Below are 25,213 nucleotides of genomic sequence, written 5' to 3' on the forward strand. Positions count from 1 at the left end.
TGTGTTTTATTACATATTTAAATATTTCATTTCTAGAGCAGCTGTATAATAATATTAAGTAGGTATGTATAAAACATATATTCTAATATAAATTGTATTGTTATGTAAATGAGTTAGTTGAGTAAATTAAAAGTATCAATGCCTGTCATATTCTAAAAATAAGATTTATAGCCAGTTAATTTGGTAGTATTTAAAAATTGGTAACAGCCATTGCTGAAGTGCACACGATATATTATTATGTCACGTGAGCCACGTACCTCACTTTTCTTCTTTGCATTTTCATTTCATTGATTAACTATGATAATTATTGTAATATTATGAGTGTCCATCGTTCAGAAATATATATATTTAAGTATACTTAAATCATAATACATAATCCAACGGATTTGGTGATCGTAGTAATAAAATATCTTTCTTCTCCCGTAATTTATCAATTGAATATCTCAATAAGTATATTTACGCGATTTCAGTCTATGTAGGTATATTCTTCATAATATATAAAATATTGTATAACTATAGAAACATTGCATAACTAATACATTTGTAAGTTTCAAAGGGTCAATGGGATTATCTGAGGATTGTTAATGGATAACATTATTGATAAACCGACCCTTAGATGGGTGTTATGAGTTATAACCGAATCGCCTTTCTAAGTATATCATTTAATGTCCTATACTATAATTTATTATATAGATGACCGAGTATTAAAATTAAAATTAATGGTTTCAAATTATTTATATTATGTAGTTCATTATTACATTACACGTAATAGGTACATATACATATATAATAATCGCTTAGTTGTATAATAAATTGTATAATATAAACACTGATAATACGCCAGAATAAAATATTGTAAATTATAAGAAGAATAGTTAGGTATTGTTCGTTTAGTAACTTTAAAATTTTATTTTTTTTTTTAGTTTTTGGTCTTCAATAATATTATAAACATATTATCTCTCATAATTCATAATTTAATAACAATAAAAAAATAATATTGGACAGTAATTTGAATAATTTGAATAACTGTTCTTACAATATAAGACGCAAAACAACAGTTTTTACATTTTAGAAATTGTATTAAAATAGATACTTATTAATTTTTTAAACATTTAAAAACAATTTGTGTAAGATATGATATCTGCAATTCTTTGTCTTCGTGATATGAATATTCGATTACAAAAATTTGTCCAATTTAATATACCTATGTATATAATTTATAAAAAAAATTCCCTTGGGTTCTGTTAGTGTATGGTTACTGGTTAGGTACGGTCTCCTCGACTAAAAAAATAAATATACCTATATTTTATGTCAAATTTACTTATTGTGCCGTGCACCACTGATTGTAAATATTATTAAAACATCTAAAAAAAAAAGGAACTCAATATTGTATTTAAATTAACAACATAAGCAACAATTCGATAATAGAATATCAGGAAACATTTTAAGACGCTGAATTACGAAATAAAACAACGGTATAGATTCTATGTAATAGAAAAACCATAATACTATTCATGGGCATCTGATTTAGTCGATTCACCTCAATTTCTTCACTATAATATTAAATCAAATAATATTATTTCTAGACCTATGACACATATAATGTTGAACGTTGTGGTCCATTCATACAATTTCCATTTGTTTACCAAGAAAATCAACATTTTATCAACCGAATAAATATTTGGTATGTATTTCTATAATACCTAATAATAATATGACATGTTATAAATATAATTGAGATTATGTGATCAGTCAAATAGCTTGCATTTTAATTTTTAAATCAATAAACAATAGTCAATATTTTAAAGTGTTCCATATTATACTGTATTTACCAAATAATACTTGATATTATATTATATTGTTTTAGTTTATATAGTACCTATTGTACTTGGTAGTCTTATAAGATACGTATTCAGTCCTTAGCTATTGACGTCATGTTGAAATATAACATTTTAATATTTTAAGTTAATGACATAATTTCCACTTTCGTGTGAGGACTGAAGTGTTGAACTTTGTTTGAATAAATTAAAAAATATACAAAAAAATATCTGATAAGAAATGTAAATAATAATGAAATTACGATAAGTCGACAATTTCCGAACAGTCACGAGTATAGCCGAGTTGTGGCTAATACAAACCCGTCGTAGAGTGCGCTACAGGTGGCACACCAAGGGACTAGAGATAACTAATTTCTTAGACTCTTAATCAGTAATCAGTCATCAGTCGCGATTATTACGTTGAGCGTGTGGTTAGTAATACGTTTTATTATAATTTTGTAATTGTTGTTATTTTGTCTTGAACATTTTGTGTACATTGCCGTTTTACGTGAGTATTATATTTTTTTGTATTTATTTATGTTCAAAAATAGAAATTTTCAAATGTATTTATTAGAATAAAACAATTATACTTCGAGTATTTTAATATTTGGCCAGTAAACCGATTTAAACCAATTTTGAGACTTGATTAAATATTTTGATTGTTTTATAATATTATAATATACTTATAAATCACTGTTCGATAACATTTTGTCCAACTTTTTGGTTCTTATCGTAGTCAATTGTTTGTATTTTTTTTTTTAACCGGCTATTAAATTAAAACAATTAAAAGTATTATTGTTGTCTAGACGATTTCGACATTTCATTACTAATAAGTAATATTATTCTATAAGTTTTTTTATGCAGCAATGCAGCATAGTTGAATTTTATATGTTTTAATACATTTCAAAAAACAATTTTACATTTTTCACATTATTCACATTATTCTATTAAAATATTGTACAATATTTACATATGCTTACATACTTTTGTAAAGTCGCTTATAATAACGTAGGTATATAAGTGTGTACACAATGCGACCGCGGTATAGGCATTGTCATAACATACAATATGTCAATATTATGTTTATAATTATTATAAGCATTGATTGCCATTGGTTAGCCATAATCAAAATAATATTAATTGATAAATTACATTTATACACTTGTTAAAAATATGAATGAAAATTTATTTTCCCAATAAAAAAATATTGAAAATAATATGAAAATATTGACTCGTGTATATTATAAACAAATTCCGTGATTTGCCAGTTTAACAATTAATAACCAGTAACCACCATTGTATATACGTGTCGTTTATTACCATGTTATTAGTACAATATTACCAATAAGTTAGATGACTGTCGTTTAGAGCTCATATTATTATGTACCGATATGTCAGGTCTCGGCAATTAGTATATAATGTTGTCGGCATTCTGTATTATTTTTAATAGCTCATTTAAGGGCCGGTCATATTAGTTCGATTTCGGGGGTGGTTTAAAAGGTCGCTTCACTGGGATTCATACATATTATTTTAAAATATTTTTGTATTTTTGTCGTTGGCAATTACCGATTTTGAAAAAAATTAGTTACTTCTTATCGTCGTCAACAATGACGTCATCGGTAATCAGTTGTTAGCTCTTGTGATTTCACTCTACCGGGTATGTGTGTGTGTGTGTGTGTGTAGTGCATACTGCATACTGCATAGACGTATTAACTACTATTATAGGCAACGAATGGTGTTTTTTGTACGTAAGGAAAATAAAGTGGTGTTAAAATAATATCTTCAGCCACGGCGTTGAGAGAGTAATATTTTGACTATTTTTATTTTCTTACAGTGTGTTTAATTTTTGCAATAATTATACAACACGTATTGCCCTATGTGCTATGGACTTTATACAACTATTTGTGGTGTTATCATTATTTTCTCGCTCATATTAATAATAATATTATTGAATGTCTCGTTATCCAACAAAACATAATAATATATTCGAGAAATAGTATTCCATAAAAAAACGTACATTATTTTATTAGTAATACATCTTAAAAATTACTATACAAAATGGAACAAAATTAGTAGATAAAAAATATACTAATAAGTGTTATATTACAGTCTTTCTCAGTTTCCCTTTCCCCTCATTAACATAAATCAATCAAATAAAATGGCTCGTTTCATTATATGTACATTTGGATTTTGATATCGGGACATTGCCGATAACATAGTACGATGACAAATAGAGACACGAAATACGGTATTTACGGGATACGCGGTTACACTTAAAGGGGATGCCTATTGTTAAAGGATCGCTATATTATTTACAGGATTAATTTTATCTGTTTTAGTGTGATGTTAGTTATTTAAATTGTATGCAATTTGCTTAGACCGTTTACAGTTTAATGTGATCACATAAATCTTCGAACTTAATAGATATAAACTACATAGTTTATTCTTGTTACTTCCAGATAACGACAAAAATAAACTCTTGTCCGACTATAATAGTAATGTTGTATTATTGCTTATCTAATTCTACATTTTAGAGCTAAAAGTATCGTCATATTAGATAGGCATTTCTTAACATTTAATTGTATTTTATTGTAATGATAATTATCATACTTTGGTCATTATTAGAATCCTATTAAACATACTGATTTTCGGTCACGTGACGTCATTTTTTTTTAGTAATGTAATAATTAATTAATAATAATATTATTGATCTCAACAAATATCATATTATTATGAGAGTTTGATACCTACCTATTGTTTTGTAACACGTTGCTGTTTCAATACTATTATATTAAATATAAATCCAAGATAAAAAATAGTTTAAAAAAATATGCATAAAAGGTTTATATACTATATAAACTATAAATATATACATTTCTTTATTATGTATATATAGTATTTTATGTAAATATTGAAAATATATTTTATTTGGTTCAGTCGCTCTTGAAACACTTGTAAGCATCGAGAATGTCTAGAGGATACCGATATTTGTCGTCGATAACAAGTATCGAAGATTTATGAATTAAATCAATGAAAATAACAGACACAATACGTCGTCTGTATATGGTATTAGAAAATAAAAATGTCTATACATAAACAAGCATTCAAAAATAATATTTTTTGTTAAGATCGCAATTTTTGAAGAATAACTTTATTTATACGTGATAGTAGAATCATAAATATATGTCTCCAAAGTCTTTGTTTAGCTACATAACAAATTTATTTAAAGACTAATTATTTATCACAGCATTAGTACACCTAAATAACAACTAATGGTTTTTGAAATTAATAAATTACATTATTTTCATTCTTTATAACCATTTTTAAATAAAAATAACTAAATAAAGTTTTAAACAATTTTCCTTTTTATTCATAACCTATTTTGTTATCCGTTTAAAATTGGTTCAAAAACAAATATGAGGAATTTTCAAATACATTTTTCGAATAGGTACCTAGGTAGTTCAAAATAATAATTATTTGATATAGTATTATCTATTAATTCGCATGTAAATATTTTAATTCACGTTTCCTGCATTTTTTTGAAAACACTAAATGATACTAATATTATGTTATTAGTCATTACCACGACTGTAGATAGATAAATTCTATCTAAAGCCGTCGTCATTACAAACGTTTTTCCTAGTCTTATATTTTGGCTGTCGAATATTTTCTACTGATATCATAATATTATTACTTATAATATTATATTACATTTGAGCAATTATTGTTTTTTTTTTTAATCGTTTTTAAATACTAGTTTATTCTTTCACATCTGTTGGCTGCAGTTATCAGTATAATCTTAATTTATAGATATTTCGAGTTTAAGTGGTATACAATAATATATTATTATAATCTAGTGCTACGTGTACAGTGTTTTATATAGCATATTATTGTCAATGTTGTCACTTGTTTTTTTTATGAATGTATAGAAAAATTTCTTTTCGAACATTTTGGTTGAATGGGACATTTTTAAGGTTGATAATATATCCCCCCATATTTTAAAAAATTTAATGGAACTTAAAACTATTATTTTTGTTCGTTTTAATTTATAGTAAAATAAAACAAAACAAAATTATAACTTATATTTCCTCTTTATTTATGGAACGTACATAATACTACAAAGAAAAACACGAGTAGAACAATAATAATATAAGTAAAGGTTTCAAGTTTCAATAATAAATTATAAAGTGCATAAGAACTCAGTTTCAAATACTTGGATGTTCATTGAAGCAATCCAGAGATAATTCTTGATAAATTCATTACCTATTATTCAACTGTTGAATAGGTATCCAAAGTATAGTCGAGTCTACGAAAAAATTTCTAATAGGTATTTGTTGATAACAAAACAATCACAAATTAAATAATTTTTATTAAGTGTAATATTTTTATGTAGAAATATCTTACCATTTTTCAATACTTACCTCTTAATTATATTTAATTTACGAAAGTATTTAGCCATTAGTTATATAACCTATATATTTTTTAAGTTAATTTATAATTAATTAATATTAAACCTATTACTTATTATCAATTTATATATATAGGTAGGTGTATATTGTAGTATTTTGAATAATTGTTTTACTATATTTACCAAAAAAAAAAAATAACTACACATTCAAATAAATTGTATTCATAATACGGGGAAAATGTCTGCCTTAAAAACGTACTTGGGAAAATAATATAACTTGCGTGTAATATTGTACTGTGACGATTTGATGTTAAATGTATCTGCTGTGACGCCAGTGTTTAAAAAAGCCATTGCACATTTGCACGTGATGTATCTTTTATGGATTTTACAAAGTAAAAATTTAAAAAAGGGCTCAAGTGTAAATAAAAAAAATTTCACAACCCGCACTTTGCTCTCGATAATACTCGATACCTGTATGCTATAGGTGAGTAACGATCTAAAAAGGTACACCTCTCATATATAGCACTACATAAGGCGGCTTCTCGTTATCAGCAACAGGTTGTTGTGTGTGCAGCCGTTAATCGCTTTACTTACTATAATATATTATATTATAATTTATGTGCTCAAACGTGCAAACACAAAAAAAAAACAGCTCATCGAAATGAACGAACGAACACCGTAGTCGTGCGTTATTGTTTGCCCCGCGTTAAATATAACATAATATTATATTACATTTACAGGATAACGTGAATATTATTGGTACCCATTACTTAGGTATAATATTATATTGTAATTCTATTAACTAATTATATTATTGTGCGTTGAATAGGACGGTACGTTAAATACAATATATAATAATTATGAATATATTTTGTGGAACACTATTATAATAATAGGGATATTTTCGATTACATTCACATGCACACTCGTAACGAATTGGAAATATTATGAAAAACCATTATAAATACCGTTAAAAAAAAATTACAACCATACTTGTGATTAGACATCATCATTAACGCACCTGGCTGGCTTTGACGACCCACTTCGATTTGCATAATATATATTTAATTTCCGTTTAATTCAATTACGAACCACGTACCTATTATATTATATTTTATACCTAATGATATTATGCATGTATCTGATTGTGTTTTTATCGTTCATAATAATATCATCATAATATAATACTACCGTCGATTGTGTTTTTACCATCGTAATTAATTTGATATTATACATATATTATTATTGGCTATTGCTGTTCTCACAAAGTGGTTGTTTCCTTGACCCCCGTCTATTCAGATCTAGAAATAACTCATGAAATCGATTCTCAGTTCTACGTAGCCGAGGTCAAGGATATGGTAAACATTGTCCAAAGGCTCATAGCTGATGGTAAGTTCTCGGGTATTGAAAATTCAAAGTTTTATTTTTTTGTTTCTTATAGTGCAATCTTAGTGCCCGTGCGCATTAGGTTAGTAAAAAAAAGAAATTAAATTAATAAACAATTATTATTTTCCGAGTATTGTGTGTCGCAACGCTATACGAATCGTCGATCTATTTCGTCGGCGGAGTGGGGTGGAAGGAGGTCCCCGTAGGCCAAAAACTAGCTGTGCCGACAGTTTTCTAGCTCTTCCCCCCCGTGTTCGAGCATATATTTTAACCGAAATTTAATGAAGTCATCAAATTTTAACCATCTTTCACACAGCGAGTGTAATCCAATATTATTTTGTTTGTTGTGTAATTTGTTCAACGTCTTTCTTCAATAACGTATGACTAAAATTTTTCTTTCCACCACCCCTTCCCCACCATCTTGACCGATCCATATACCCGTCCGGGTAACAGGAAGTGCAACGCTCAGCGAATTTCAGTAAACAATATTCACTCATCGCATTAATTATCACTATATTATTATATTATGTGTTTCGCAATCGTTTTTGCTACGCAATGCCTCTGATGCTATAGTGGTGTGGGAAACATCGGTGGTCATTAGTTCGTAAGTTGAATATTTTATGTAAACAATTATTTTCGTGTTTCAGGCCATACGTTCAATTCGCCGGAAATCGTTCAGCTAAAACTCGAACCGGGTATTTGGTGAGTTACACATTATTTATTATTATTATTATTATACCTGCCTTTGTAATGGGTTTTCATATCTGTAATTTTTAGTTTTAATGCATTCACAAATATCTCGATCCCTAATTAACAAACACCTATTAAATAAAACGGTTATTGGTCTGGGTAAACGATTGTGTTACTTTTTTAAAAGCTATTGTTGTGACATAACATAACAATATTATTATCGGCTGTTGTAATACGATCAATTTATTATAATGTGACTCATGAAAATAGATTTAAATTGTCCATTTTGATAGGTATGTATTATTTATACGTAACAAGAGTCCAGAGGTCATTTCGTTCATTATTTATTTTTAATAACTGCATATATAGTGTCGTAACTAGTAGTATTTTTGGACCCAAGAGGAACTGAGATTATAATAATTCTCGTATCAAGACAGTAAGCTTTGTGCTCTTAAATAATATATCTGTGACTAGTGTAGAGTCAGGTATCCTCTGCCCCCCCCCCCCCGTAATCATGGGTGATCGCAGCATTATCTAGGTTTTAAAATTACCTCAATAGTAGGTACTATTTTCTATTAAGGACTATAACAGAGTAGAATTTATTACGATCAATAAATAAAGTTTTGTTAAAACAACACTAGGCGTGGTTACTATAATAACTGTCGATAGTTGTTTTCTATTTGTGGTATAAATCTTGTTGAGATAATTTAATAATCGTCGCTGAGATAATTATTTATAAGTTTAGCCGTTTTATTAACAATTATATTGCAATTTGAAATGTGTGTTTTTACTTTATAATATTATATAGTAATATTATTCGCATATTTTTGACGGCGAGTTACGTGACCATTCCTTGTAGACTTTTAGTTGTATAATCGTTATTTTTTTTCTAATTCATGAGTATGTAATGCACATAAAGGTTATACGGATTATGAACGGTTGGAAAAAATATCATATTATAATAATAAAATAGCGATTAGCGCCGACAGACTTATAAAACGATCCTCTTCGGCTCAACCGATTAATTAGATAAATATATTCGTAAAACCATTACCGCCGACCGCCGCCGTTACACATAAATATTGATTGATATTATAATTATTGTAATTTATAGGTGCCTATACTCGATAATGTTTTCAACCACATATTTGAGTGTCGGGCGGAAATCGACACCCTTATTGCAGCTTGGGCACAACGTGTGCGTTTTTTTTTCTGTTATCCTTGTTAGGTTGTTATATCGAAAACGGCGCAACGGTCATAAATCGTAATATTATATAAGATCTACCCATAAAATAAGTTTTTTTTATGCATATTTCCATGCACATGCTTGTCCACCGATATATTGCGCTGTCTCTGTGTCGTCGATTCGTAATCCTGAGGTTATCGGCGTTCCGTTTTGTTCGCGATAAGCCACAATCGTCTATTATGTTATAAATATATTTTTTAAATAATTACCATAAAATTATAACACGAGAGGGGATAGGGACCATGAGAAAAAAACATATTGTATGCGTGTAACTTTTAATTTTTAAATAATGCACATTGTGAGAAATTATCTACTTATTTTCGCACCCTCTCCCACCCAGCAGTTCTTAATTGTACCTATATATAGGTAGGTAGTGAAATGAAACATCAACGACTTTATATTGTGTTAAGTGTATTCATAACTAAACTAGAACTTACAGTAATCGATATTGCGAGGAAAAAAACTAGCAGCACCTATAATTATTCTCAAGGTGTTTGTTGTTTATTTCTTTTTACTAATTTAGAACTATATAGGTACCTACTGTCGTTGTAAATACTAAGCGCACGTATAGTCACATGACGTTGACACCACTCACCTGTACTGCTACATTTTTCGTTATCCTTTAGCAATTAATGTAATAAGTCTACTACTCGTGTACCTATATAAACAACATATTTCCCTATGCATATATAAGGGCGTAGAACAATTACATATTAATTTTAAAAGATAAAGCCATTTGCCCAAATTGTATATTGTACACTATAGTACATGGCTACATTTTACTTACGTATTATTTCTGGGACGTTTCCGACAAATGTGACAATATTTCATATTTTCATATATTGTGTTCACGCATTGTACATAACAATAAACAGGTCTCATTACGAACATACCTGCTGCGCAAACACAAGCGTGAATAGGTAGTACGACTATAAAAAAATAAACCGTATTTTTCGATGAGGGAACAGTTATATACGATTAAGTATCGTCTGTTTTTACTACCACACGTAGTTAATAGGTATATAATATATTTCTAAACATTTAATTTATTTTAATTTTATGATCACGGTGTTATTGTGATGTTCAAACGTAACATTCTCAAATGTGTTTTATTGGATTTATTCGTTTTACTTTTTCTTGAAAAATAAATAAATTGTTATATATTATTATAGGTAATTTATTTTAAATATGAGTTTAATATCATATAAATAACCAATTGCCAATCTATATGGGACTTTGTAAGTAAATCATTATATTATTATTATTCACATTATATTGATTCGACACCGAGGTTATCGGTTATAAGTGCGGTACGGATGTTTCACATTTAATTTTTTTGTTGGATAGCGGGATATGATAAATCAACCTATTTTAAAACGGTTCTAAATCTTAACACATGTAAAGAACCTGAATTACGATACTTTATTCGTAAAAATAAATGACCTTACCACAACGGCTCTTTCGATTACACGTACTAAGCAATTTTAAAGTAGTTCTTTTTCCAATAGTAACGGCACTTCAAAAGGTTTTTTCGGTTCCAGTTCATCGATAACCGTAACAATATTGTACAAGGTATTTTTAAAAATTAAAATCCGAAGACAAAAGTCAAGCTGTATAGTTTCGATTTCTAAATCACTTTAAAAAAAATTGTAGAGGCCAAAGGTATTATAAAATAAAAATTATTGCTTACTGTAATTGCATATTTCATTTATTAATTTATTATAATTGACTTTTTTATGATAACAATTACTTTGATATGAAATATGTTCCATAATATACTGGTTTTAATGTATTTTAATCTGACAGGTCTTTAATTTGATAACGTCATTATTTAAAATATGAAATTATCTTTATGTGTTAGGAAAAACGAACATAAATCTTTGAAGATTTTTAAGACATCAATCAATAACTTTTAAATGTTCCTATAAGTATCTATTTGAACGGTGAAACTCGAGTTTTTATTGTAACGTTATTTATTATTATTATTATTATTGATACTTCACCATTTCAGCCTGTACAGTTAAATGAAAAATTTCCAAAATATTTTGAAAGATATATTATTTTGTTATTTCGTATAATCGTTCTATTTCCAACATTAAATATAATTAGTTCAATTTGTATATAATTACTATTATTTGAACGTTTCGTAAAAAGATAATGATGAGATTTTGTGTAAATACTCAATTAAATGTCAGTTACGATTTCGTGCCTTTCATCAAGTTATCGTTTTTATGTTTGAATACTGTGCTAAGTGCTTATTATTCTTCCACGAACTGGAATCTATTGGACGAACAAAGATAATTTTTGAAAATGTGCCTGTAATCATTTATTCATATTGTACAATTATTAGTATAATATAAGAATATGGTGTGATATATTATTAAACTGATTTTTACGCGAAAGAGAACACAAATCCTACGACAAGACTATTGCCTATTCAATATTTTTTCGAGCTTCCGTTTTTTTTTGTTTTTAAATACACTTAATTGATATACAAATACAATATCTCATGATAATTTATCATTGCACCGAAGGTTCTCGATGAGCAAAAGTTTTTCTCGGGATATTTCTTTAACATCATTATTATTACACATTTTTATTTCTAGTAGGTAGTGTTGTGTGTGCACCTATTTGTAATACGACACAATATTATAATAATTATAATTTATATTATTATCGTGAAACTCGTCGCCATCAACAAGTGTGTGCGTGCTTGCATTTGGCAGCCTGCTGCAGTAGCGCTGCGGCGCGCGCGCGATTGCACATACACACTTGGTATAATTTTGACAATTTATTACACGCGGCGTTGTACGTATTTTTTTTTGGTTTCGGTTGTTTTCCTCGCCCGTCTAATTATAATAATACTAATATATTACCACAATACGAGTAAAAAATTAATTCTCCAAACGTGCGCGTGTGTCGCACAAACTCTTCGCATACTATAAACGCCGCGAACGAGCCACGAGGCGAACACAATACCAATACACACACTCTTGACTTATGGCGTTGACACGGGCGCAGACGATAAAAAAAATAAAAAAATACCTTCTGCTCTGTCTCTCTCTCGTTCTGTCTCTCCCCCCGCGCCTATTGTTTTATTTCATTTTTCACTCCTCGAACGCGCGCTCGAGTTATGGTCTCCCTGAAAAAAACGCATACAATATAATACAAGCGCACACACACACACACACACACATAATATTATAGGTACCTATATGATATACTTTATATTTTAAATTACCTACACATCCACGAAGAGAGTTTCGACGACATATTATTACCTACTTATAATAATAATGTGATTATGTTGTTCTTATCTCGTTCGAGTGTTGTTTTCACAATTCACGGCCGCGTATTAGATAAATGTCCTCGGGTCGGTCTCAAAAAAAAAAAATCATCATAATTTTAGTTTCATGGAGATATAGATAATCGCATGTAATGTTTTATATGCATTATTCACCATGGCGACGTCGTCGTCGTCGTCGTCGATATTTACGCTCTGTAATATTATTATTATCGTTTATCATCAACAATACCATGTTTTTTTTTTAATATTGGAGACTTTCGATGTTGTCCCCGATTTGAATTTCCGATCGCGACCACTATTATACGATAACGGTCGATGGGCAAAGGTCAATAGTTGTAAATAGGTTATGAAAAATGCATATTTCGTCGACTTCCCGTCGTCCAACTACCTACTTACCTTCCCCTCTTGCCGCTTTTCCGTTGCGTCTTCGTTTCGTAACTGGGTTATCAATACTCGGTTCGCCCTCCACGCAAATAACGTGTTTCATTGCGTTCTGATTCGTCGTCTAAACGAATCTATAACGACGCTCGTTTTTCAATTGCCCGGTTTTTTTTTTTTTAATCTGTTTCTTTTAATTTATCCATAATAATAATATGTCACATAAACGTAATGTCTATATAGTGTCTAACTTAATGTTATGCCGATGGACAAAGCGATATGACGCAAATGCATCTTTTTTTAAGCGATACAATTTAATAGTATAATATAGTATAGTATAATATTATACTCACCAGCCGTATTTTATAAAATAATTGATTGTCGATAATAATAATCACAACGACACTGAGCCTAGATCTCGAGCAATAATTAGTGTTTTATATCCATGTGTGTACCGATTCCATTTGAGTTTTCGGTATCGCCTCGACGACGACTCTTCTCACTTCTGTAGTAATAATCTATGACGTACCTACTTGTTGTTTTTGTTTACAACTAAAATAATATATACAGATTTTTTTTCTATTAAACCATTACTTTATTAAAAGTAATTTTTCTTTTATTATTGTTTTTTCAATATTTTAAAACGATAATAACGTCATTATTATAATTTAAACAATTACTCTTTAATAACTGCTTCAATTGCTTTAATATTATACCTTGTGCCTATCTTGGAATATTATTTTAAACCTTGTATTACATAAAAGGTTTGTGATTTTGTGCACCATACATACCTATGTTATATAAGACATGTTGTATGTATGTAAACTATGGCACTGAAACACATACATTTAGATATTTAAATTATATTCAAAAAATCTCTTTATTGGGTGAATACTTAATTTCTCTAAGTAGGTATTAGATGCATATCGTACGATATCACTTGTTTTTATTTTAACTTGGTAGCAAATATATTGTGATTTATACAATAACACTGGATATGTTATATATATCTACGGGCATAATTTAAATTGTATTATTGATTTGATTTTGTAGGTATAGATAGTTTATTCTTCGAGAACTATCATTGTTTCACCGATTCGATTAACTTCGATTTTTCTCTATAGTTTATGATTTTTAATTATATTTTAAGAATGCTTAGTCTAATTTTTCTATATCACTTTCTACACCAATTAATCAATGAAGTATAAAACAATTTTGATTAATTTGTAATTTGTAATTTTGTGTTTATTTTTTATGGTGAATTAAATGATATTTTATAAATTTTTATTTGATTTTGCATTTACTTCCTTTGGTTAAACATTTATATTAGGTTTTGATGGCTCCTAACAACTTCCAAAATCCTAATTTAGCCCTCCGAAAATATTATTTGGTGACCCCAGTATTAAATAATAAGTCTCACTATAGTCAACATCAACAAATCTAACTTTTATATATTTAATTTTTATTTATAGTTGGAAAAATGAAGAAGTAGATAACAATTGTGTAGTCAGAGCAAGAGGTCTTCCGTGGCAATCATCTGATCAAGACATAGCCAAGTTCTTTCGTGGTCTTAATATAGCCAAGTATGTTTAATTAGAAATTAAAACCTTTATGCCGGGCTGCATAAACAATGATTAAAAATTTAATAATTTAGTAGTAAGTCAATGGTCCCTTAAACATGATTTAGTGGCCCATTATTACTACATTACATTTTGGTGAACCATTAATCAATTTTTTATGCAACTCAGCATTAAGACCTTAAACGGCTTGAACAATATGATTTTTACTATATATAATACATTTTATTTTTGCAGAGGTGGTGTAGCATTGTGTTTAAGTGCGCATGGTCGTCGTAACGGTGAAGCAGTTGTACGTTTTGTGAACCAAGAGCATAGAGACATGGCTATGAAAAGACATAAACACCATATTGGTAGCCGTTATATTGAAGTATATAAAGCTAATGGCGAAGACTTCATAAATGTTGCTGGGGGTATGTTAAACTAAAGAAGTTTTGTATAATAAAATAAACAATGATTTTATTTTAAATATTTTTTTATTCTTGCAGGTAATAGTAGTGAAGCCCAAACATTCCTCACCAAGGGTGCCCAAGTAATTGTACGCATGAGGGGCTTACCTTATGATTGTACAGCTAAAGATGTCGTAAGTTTCAAATACCTACCTAATTTAAAATATATAAAAACTGTACGCCTGTACTATTACTTTAATGATTATATTTTTTATATAAATATTAGATTACTTTCTTTGAAAATGGTGAGCAAACTTGTTCTGTAATGGATGGAGAAGATGGTGTTTTATTTGTTAAAAAACCTGATGGACGTGCAACGGGTGATGCGTTTGTTCTATTTGCTGATGAAGATGATGCTCCTAAAGCACTTAGTAAGCACAGAGACCTAATAGGCACAAGGTACATTGAACTATTTAGGAGTACAACAGCTGAAGTACAACAGGTAAAAATGTTTAAAATATCTTAAATCAATGCAAAAAAAATAATATTTTTTCTTAAAGTAAAATAATAATATTAGAATAAATATAATTACTGTATATGATTATAATACAGAATTTTTTATTTTATGATTAATATCACAATGATTATTTGATAACTTACATATTCATTTAAACATGAAAATGTTGTTGTTTTTGCTTTTATTTGTCTAAAATTATGATTACATTTTTTATAATGTTCTAAGGTTTTGAACCGTGCAATGGACCCATCTGTGCGATCAACAGCTAGTGATAGCAATGGCAACATTACCACCCCGGTAACAACAACAGCTGGTGTGAATAATTCACCTACTGCACTTCTTGGGCATGTGCCGCTTCTGCCATTGCCTCAGCATGTCATCACTAGTGGCACACGAAAAGACTGTATACGCTTACGTGGACTTCCATATGAAGCAAATGTAGAACATATACTTGAGTTCCTCGGAGAACATTCCAAAAATATTGTATTCCAAGGTGTACATATGGTTTACAACTCTGTGGTAAGTAATATTGATATATAATTTGGTAAAAATGGAAAAATATAACTAAAATTGTATGCTTTGCTTCAAACTAAAAATAATTAGTCACTTTAAAACTATTTGACTATTCAATATTTTTTTGTATGCCTATGTATACGTAATATACCAATGTATGTTTCATTTAGTTTTTTTTTATGACGTTCATAATTTAAATTTCAAATACTGTCCCCCCTAGGGTCATGCATCTGGTGAAGCATTCATTCAAATGAACAACGAGGGCAGTGCTGCTCAGGCAGCAATGGCTAAACACCACAATTATATGTCTTTTGGCAAAAAACAACGGTATATCGAAGTGTTCCAGTGTTCTGGTGAAGATATGCATCTGGTGTTGACTGGCGGAGGTGCTGCGTCAGGAGCTTTATCCCCAGTAGCTGCCAAAGCGCTATTATCACCACCTGGTATGTTACCTGCACAGCCTCTAATGACCACCAGCCAGGTGGCTAATCCTGGTACCCCAGTCCCTACCCTAATGCCCGCTTGGGATCCAATGTCCGTTTACGCCCAGAATTTAGCCCAAACCCTAGCCCTGCAGCGTGCGGCTGTGGCAGCTGCCCAACAACAACAACAACAGCAGCAGCAACAACAGGAATCATGGTTGTATCAACTAGCTCAGCATAATCAATTAATCAATCTTGCTTTATTCACCAAACAGCAACAAGACATGAATGGTGGTATGGCACAACAGCATAATATTCAATCTATATTATCTCCGAATGCAGCTCATCATTTGATGGATAATAGTGCCCAAAATTATATGGCTAAAAGTGCAGTTTCACCATATATGTACTTAAATATGCCACGATTTCCTCACAACATGGCAGCTAAGCCTTATGTGCCAGTTTCGGCTGCTGGAGGTCAGTTTGTCATGCCGCCAACGGCCAATTCGCCACAAAAACGTTCATGGCAACAAGCATTTCCTGGTGGCCATGAAAGTTCCAATAAACGACACTTTGCACCACCGTCTGCTTCTGCTGCTGGGCCCATGTTTCAAATGGGTCAAGGCCCTAACGCAGCTGCGGCTGCTGCCGCAGCAGCTGCCATGGCCGCATCATCCCCTTATCTACAACACCCTGCACAGTTTTATACCATTTAACTTCTTTCCACCACTCTGTTTTCCCTCCCTCCAATGTTAATTTGCTGTTGTTAGTTTGGTTATTAGAGCTTATAACCGGGTACATGGTTAGTGGTTAATGGTTACACAAAAATTTGTTTTTATTTTTTTAACATTATCCGTCCTCTGGATTATATATTTTTCCATTATATATTATATATAGTATATACAAATTGTATATATTTATATATTTATATATATACAAAAATACAGACTGCACAAAGCGTACTTAAAGCAATTGAGCTTAAATCATTTACAGGGTACTGAATGAATTTTGTAAATTAATTTTTAACTTTTTTTTAGTTACTTTTAATAGATTTTAAGACTAATTTTAAATTACTAATATGTACTTAAATATTGTTCCCAATTAACTAATGGAATTTTATGGACCACTGTCTATGTGACTTTATTCAGTTCACTAAAATCATTAAATACTTTCACCAAACATTCCTTAAACATTAAAAAGATCCCATTTTATATTATTTTTAATTTAATATCTTATTGTTGTTAGGATTATTTGTTATTTATTTATTTTCGTTTTTCGTCTGTCTTATAGTTTTATAGGCCCTGTTAACCTATTATTATTATTACAATTTATATTATTATTATTTATATTATTATTATTTTAGTTTTTTCCTTGCTTAACTAGGACTAACCTAATGTGTTTAGCTTAAAATCTGTTTTAATCATATCATTTGATAAAATGTAATATCATTAGATTATTACTTACCTTTTTTGTTTTAATTAGTTATTTAGGCACTTTTAGACTTTAGACATTTTTAAGTTAAGTAGTTAAATAATTTTATTTTTTATTTATAACATTAACACCAGTTACGTTTTGTTCAAAAGTCTCAGGCTTTCGCTATTGATAAATTTATTTCTTCTATATTAATCTGTTTCATACACATTGTGGGATTGTTTTGCGCTTAGATATATTCTATTAAAAGCTTCATGTGGCCCAATCACGTGTATGGTGATTGAAAGGGAAATTATCTATGAAATAGTGAAATCTACAACCATTAATAATAATCAATCTGTCATTGTGGTAAAATGGTTCTGGGGTTAGTACAAGCTTGGTGTTTTTTTTTTGCATGATCATTACTATACTTATATCATTGTTAGCACATTTTTTGTTGTTCTGTTCAAATATTTTATTAAACCAATACATGTTGTTATCATTACAATGTCAAACGTATCCATTGCATGCTACATTTGACATTTACTGTAACGGATTTTATTTAGTTAAAATACTATTGCAGTTGTAATACTACTATAACTTAAAATATATATATTTTTAAACACAATCGGTACATTGATGAAAAGTATTGTTTAATATTTTTATTTTAATGAAATCCTTTATATGCGGGGTATAATATATTTTTGAAAATTTTTGGATAATCCTGTTGTTTTATGACACCTAAGCCTAACTTATACAATTGAACAGAACAACTGGACCCTATTCCCTGGATTCAATGACCGTGTGGGCAGAAATAAATTTACTGTAGCGGAACCTTGGGATTTGTGTGCTACTAAATATTTTAATAAAATGCTGTATCTAGATAGCGAATATGAAATGTGTACAAATCATTTATTGACCCGTTTTTTTTTTTTAATATGTTACGCATTAATATTAATAATCATAATAATAGACGAATTATTTTTATATAGTAATATAAAATATATCGAAATATTGCCTAACGGAATTTGGTGTTGAAGTCGTATGTTTTATTCTGCTTTTTTATCTTATTTATTTGTATACGTTGTTGACACCAAACTGACTCTTTTAGACAATTGCAAGGGACACAAGGAAGATGAACTAAGTTCTACGCAGACTTTAGTTTAACTTTGCGGTATTTTTTTCTTAGTGTGTGTAAAAATTAAAAATAATATCATTATTATTAATTGCACATACCTATACGTATTAAAAATGGTGGTTTATGTCTCTGGATTTCAAAAACCTCACTGGATCCGGGAAAATAAAATATATTGTGCGGGTGTTGGATTCGAAAGTTGTTATTTCGTTCTTTGGCGACAATCGAACGTTTGTGGTTTAAATTATGGATTTCAGCAGAATAGATATTTATGTAGTTTATAAATTGTAGAATAAAAAAACAGCTTTCGAATCGGACACACGTATATTGTGCTTCTCGGACCTTTGGGTGGTGTGTATACACGTCCGTATTTTTTTTTATACATATAACCCTCTCCCTCTGCCACAACTGTCAACACATCCTATATTGTACTCGAGCCAATATAGTAAAACAAAAATTACTAACTAATGAACAGCAAATGGATTAGTGATACCAGAGTTCTCCCCAGACTTCCGACCTGATACGACACACACATACATACATACATACTATTACATATTTATATAGTATATTATTAATAAATTATACTTATTACATATAGGTATACTGATGCATGTAGATTAAAAAAAGACGTGGTGGCCTGACGGGTTAAGAAAATATGTTAAGAAAAAATAAATAGCATTTGTGGGGTTGTGATTGGTGGTGTTTGTGGGTCGTTTTACATCCCTCATAAAATACTATATCGCAACCTATATATATTACTTGGTGTGAGAGACCTTTACCCTTGTTTGCTGCCCGTCTAATCACTCTATCGTGTGAGGACGTGAGGTGTAATGTTATGTTATTATTAATATTATTATACCTATAACAACTACTGTCTGCAGCTTTTTTCAAGCTCCTCTAACAAGACCTGTAGTCTGCAGGTGGTCAACGGCTGTGGTGCCACGGTAAAGGTGGTTGCGCGCAGTGGGTATATGGGGTCATCAGTGGCGCCGAGGTTTTGTTTAAGTCAATATCGTAGGAATAAAAATCCTGCATAAAAACACCCACTCTCTTTTTAAAATATTTTACATGATATATTATGCTTTATGAGAGATGATGGTACAACCCTAAAAAAAATGTACCTATATTACGTCTTAGATCGGCGCCACTGGATGGCTGAACAATACCTCCGATGGATCACTAAAGTTTCACAGTCGTGTAATGAACTGTACTTTTTAAGAAAAATATAAACTTAACAAAATACTCGCTTAATCTAATATATATAGAGGTTTCGTCTGGTCATCAAGAATGGACGCGAAATGTGTGGCGGATCCGCGACTGTATTTGGACGACGGAAAAAAATCGTTCGCTTGACATTTTTTATTTATTTATTTAGACGTATTTTATCATGGCTTATATTTTTTTTTTTTTTATATTTTTTTTTCTCATTACAAAACGTATTAGATTTAACTACGGTGTTCACACATGTTGTTGGTAAATAAATTTAGAGCACGGGGCGTATAAAAGCAAAATTTATATATTGGTTGCTGGTGATTGGTGGTGTTAATCTTTCCGGTGAGTCCGTTAAAACTATATAAATAATATTTTTTAACATATATTACACATAATATACAATATAGTTTAAGTATATAATATTTATTTTTTTTTAAACGCTTATTTCACTTTTCCTTTCGCTTTTTATGTCCGAGGTTTACTGACATTATTTATACATTTTATCATCATCATCCTCCGTAATCCCATTTCCGCGCTTATTAAAATTTACGATTTTTTTTCTTATATATGTATATATATATACACATTATATATTTTCTGAGCTTTTATATTATAATATTATACATCCATCCTTACCGCATACCGGTTCAATAACCCTTAACTATAATATAATAAAATATAATATTTATATTTCAGTATATGTTATAATATTGTACTTACAAAGTTATGTATTTTTTGCAAACGCAGGCGGACCGCTGATGACTTCTCCGCCGTTCCCGCCACCGACTTCCAACTACTCGCCGTTTTCCGGGCCACCACCGCTGATAGGCCACCAGCCGCCGCCGTCGCTGGGCGCGCCGTACCCGCCGCCGATCCTCTACTGGCCGTACCCGTCGCCACCCATATCGCCGCCGCACCAACAGCCCGCGCTACTCATCATGCAGGGCACGCCGCCGCCGATGCCGCCCCCGCCGCCCGTGGACATGTGCAATCTCATACACTCCGTGTCCGAGGTAAATCTATACCTGCCTGTTGCTAAATATAAAATATGTCTGTATACGAGGGGTGGAAATCCAAAATGCGCACTATTGCCAAAATACTGATTTTTCAGGAAAAGCGATTTTCTGTATCTATTATAACATAATTTCCAATAAAAACAAACCATTTGCAACCGGACAAATATCAATTTGAAAAAAAGATTTTTTTTTTTAAACTATTTAATATTATTTATATTTAAAACTTGAAATATGTTGAATGTTCTAAAGTTATATTTTTAATTTAATTTAAAACTTAATTAAAATTTTAATACATTTTGGAAATAGTTCGTTTTGATATAGTTAATGATTTGTTCCTATTCTTTTAACATGGGAAATAGTACGTTTTGATTTTCTAAATATCATTTTTATGTATGGAAAAGGTTCATTTTGAATTAACCAGTCATTTTGAATCGCAGATATGGCCAGGAAATAATACGTTTTGACCTATTCTGACGATGCCAATCGTAAATCGATGTATCGATATTTTTTCCATAAGAATCGATATCTAACTCAATTTTGGCAATAGTATGTTTTGGATTTCCACCCCTCATGTATAGGTCATACTCGTACTAAATGCGTAAAATAATATACAATAGGTGATTTTTTGAGAATGCTCTCCCTCCATTGTGCTCTTTAATAGTAACTTTTATGATTTTTAAAATTTTCAAGGACCTGTGCCTAAAGTTCATGTTTTCAAATTTCCGATATTGTTTGACTACGCTTAAGGAGTGTTCTGTGGCGATACAAACTTTTATTTTACGGATGATTTTCTTGACTTTCTTGATAAATTTGATGTATCTCAATCAACATTCTAATGAGTAGTTTCTGTATTATGTTTAAACTAATAAGGATAATAATCCTAAAAAATGGTTTTACAAAAATATAATATTTAATTTTAGATATAATATTCATTTTACTTGGATCGTTTTTACGAATTATTCATATTGATACATCAATAGTGGTAATTAAAATGTTTAATTCATCTAAGCTCCCATGACAACTTAAGGGGGACATAATATTTTTAAATATATTAAAATTTACCGTAACATAAAATAAATCTTAAGGGGGCTGCAGTCGATGAAAAAAGTGACTTTTGACCAAAAAGCCAGACATAGCAGTAGGAATTTGATTTGACGGATTTTAATTTTTGAAAACAGATTATGGAATGATAAACAATTTTACTAGGTTTCCATTGAGGTAGTTTTTAATATTCCAATTATTATTAGTCTCATAAATACTCATAATGTGTTAAAATAAATACAAAAATATCATATTTTTATTCATGGATATTACAGCTGAAAAATAGATATTCAAAATCGCCTCGATAGAAACCTAGTAAACTTGGTAATCAATGAAAATCAGTTTTAAAAATTGAATTCCGTCAAACCAAATTCCTTCAGTTTAGACTAGCTTTTTGGTCTAAAAACCATTTTTTTTCATCGACTGCAGCCCCTTTAAGATTTATTTTATGATACGGAATTTTAATATATTTAAAAAAATTAAAATAAACGACATTTATGTTTAGATTGGTCAAATCTACATTAGGTTTGACTTTTGACAAAAGCGACTGGAGCCCTCTTAACCCATTACCATAGATACATATTGTCCTTAGTACACAAAGTTATATACCTCAAATACTATTCCCTCGAATTTTAAATACATCAAAATTCTTAAAAAAAATGTTTACTGAATAATTAAAGGTTAAATGAGGGAGGGTTCTTATTTGAAAAACAGAAGTAACTTGATTAACCTTAAGTGGTAAAAAAAAATCTCAAGTATTCGAAAATATGGTCTTATAATATAGTGTATTTAAAAATTCCAAAAATCTAAATTTGAATATATATGTATATAATTTAAACATAACAATAGGGGGAGCATGCTTAAAAAATCTCCACGTAATATCTGCGGTGTCGTCTCTGGGGTTTGGCTTGGGTGGGTACCGATGCATCAGACGTGTTTTATTATTATATTTAAATCTAATCATGCTATATAAACTCTAAAATATGTTCCTGCACGCTCTATATTTGTTACCTCGTCTCTTCTAAAATCTACTATCGGCTACGTCACACCTCTTATAATATCATATGAAATATCCTATAGTGTTCGGAATCTCAGATCATATCGTATAGTAAAAAAGAAATGTATGGGCGGAAGTGACCCATATTATATGGGTTTCTAAAGCTGTAAGTCTGCAGGGAAATGTACAAATGGGCAACTACTATACTGCACACTATATTATTGTTCGTTACGACCACTGACAAGAATGGACTAACTACATATATACATTATACAGTGTTGTACATATAGGGTTACCAAGCAGTAGTGTTTCGGCTTATAAAAGATGTAGGTAACTGTGTAAGAAATAAATGCGATATTGTAATATATTATTCATATATATTAATTCTATATTTCCATATATTACCTATATACCTATGTAACCTATACGATCTTTGCTATGCACCCAATAATGCTCATTAATCATTATAATATGTAATATGTTATGTATTATTATATGTATATAACTAGTCTCTTAAAATGTAGTAGTTTTCTAATGATCTTAAATTTGGAATTTTGGAAATATCACATGTATTAGCTACAAGTAACCACACAAATATAGGTGGATTATAATAATATGATTAAAGTTTTGACGCTGCACTACGGACTATAGCGCAAATTCAGCTAAGAAGCTTATAGAGCTCAGATAAAGTTCAGATAATATATGTATTTAGCGTTGTTATTTGAACTCCTATATAGGCATAATAAATTAACCAGGTCGATTTTAATCGTATGATCTTATTTTTCTACTGCTGCGGGACACTAAAAGTCTAAAACACTAAAAATATTACCATGTATACAAATGATAGGTAGAAACTCCATCACTGTTATATTCACGTATCCGAAATTGCTCATAACGAATTGAATTAGTGTCGCCAGATTCTTAGCATGACTTTGAAAGTTAGCGAAAGTATAGCATAATACAAACTAATATAATATGAATTTTAGATTTTGATCTAAACGATAAATTAATTATATTTTTATGATTGTATATATACTATATATGTGTGTGTGTGTGTGTGTTTTTTTGTCCGACTTTTTTTAGCAGAAAAAAAGTTAAATATTGAGGGTAATTCTAGTAGAAAATTGTTGGTAGTTATTTAATTGGTTGTTGGTACTTTATTGGAAGGACAAAATTAAAAAGACGGTAGTATAATAATATAATAGGGTTATCTTATGAGTTCTAATACAATTATCATATTATAATTAACACATCTATTTAATAATCTAACTAAAATATATTATATTTTATAGTTTAAGTATACTAACTAATTGTGTTTTTTTGTTCGAATCGTTATTTTCAGTGGAACATTGATTACATGCAACAGAATCCTCAATTTTGCACAATGAACGTAGGTATGTTTGTATAGAATATAAATATTTTTTTAGTTGTATATCCGACCCTTACAGTGGCGTGTATCATAAAAAAAATTGGTGTTGCTCGAATAATTTTAGGTGACTTACCTCTCATAATACTGTTATACCGACCTATAAAATTTCCTATTTTTCTTCTATCACTAACCCACCCACCCAACCATATTAAGGTGTTGCCTGAGCAACACTTGGACCCTAATATGTTACACGCCACTGGACCTTTATAACAATACTATGGTTATGACATAATATTATTATCTACGGCACCTTTCCACTTCCCCCCAACAACGACGAGGGATCGTCTCTGGAGGCTAATAATTATTAAAACTAAACATTT

General features: G+C 30.0%; 1 protein-coding gene across 3 annotated transcripts in view; it reads left to right on the top strand.

Moving 5' to 3' along the window:
• The window catches only part of LOC100159234 (RNA-binding protein fusilli), a 79,693-nt gene that overhangs the window by 50,680 nt on the left and 3,800 nt on the right, over nucleotides 1-25,213 (top strand). The window contains exons 5-14 of one of the 3 annotated variants that reach the window (XM_008186769.3): nucleotides 7,525-7,614; nucleotides 8,259-8,313; nucleotides 14,705-14,815; nucleotides 15,047-15,222; nucleotides 15,298-15,392; nucleotides 15,485-15,700; nucleotides 15,941-16,234; nucleotides 16,449-16,671; nucleotides 21,158-21,423; nucleotides 24,807-24,858. In XM_008186769.3, coding sequence (XP_008184991.1) covers nucleotides 7,525-7,614; nucleotides 8,259-8,313; nucleotides 14,705-14,815; nucleotides 15,047-15,222; nucleotides 15,298-15,392; nucleotides 15,485-15,700; nucleotides 15,941-16,234; nucleotides 16,449-16,671; nucleotides 21,158-21,423; nucleotides 24,807-24,858 — 1,578 coding nt within the window. Of the gene's footprint in view, nucleotides 1-7,524; nucleotides 7,615-8,258; nucleotides 8,314-14,704; nucleotides 14,816-15,046; nucleotides 15,223-15,297; nucleotides 15,393-15,484; nucleotides 15,701-15,940; nucleotides 16,235-16,448; nucleotides 19,088-21,157; nucleotides 21,424-24,806; nucleotides 24,859-25,213 lie in introns of those variants that run through there. The other 2 variants (XM_016806011.2, XM_001946820.5) reach the window with 2 other exon arrangements.

This window comes from Acyrthosiphon pisum, chromosome A2 (genome assembly GCF_005508785.2).
Source record: "Acyrthosiphon pisum isolate AL4f chromosome A2, pea_aphid_22Mar2018_4r6ur, whole genome shotgun sequence".
Lineage (NCBI taxonomy): Eukaryota > Metazoa > Arthropoda > Insecta > Hemiptera > Aphididae > Acyrthosiphon > Acyrthosiphon pisum.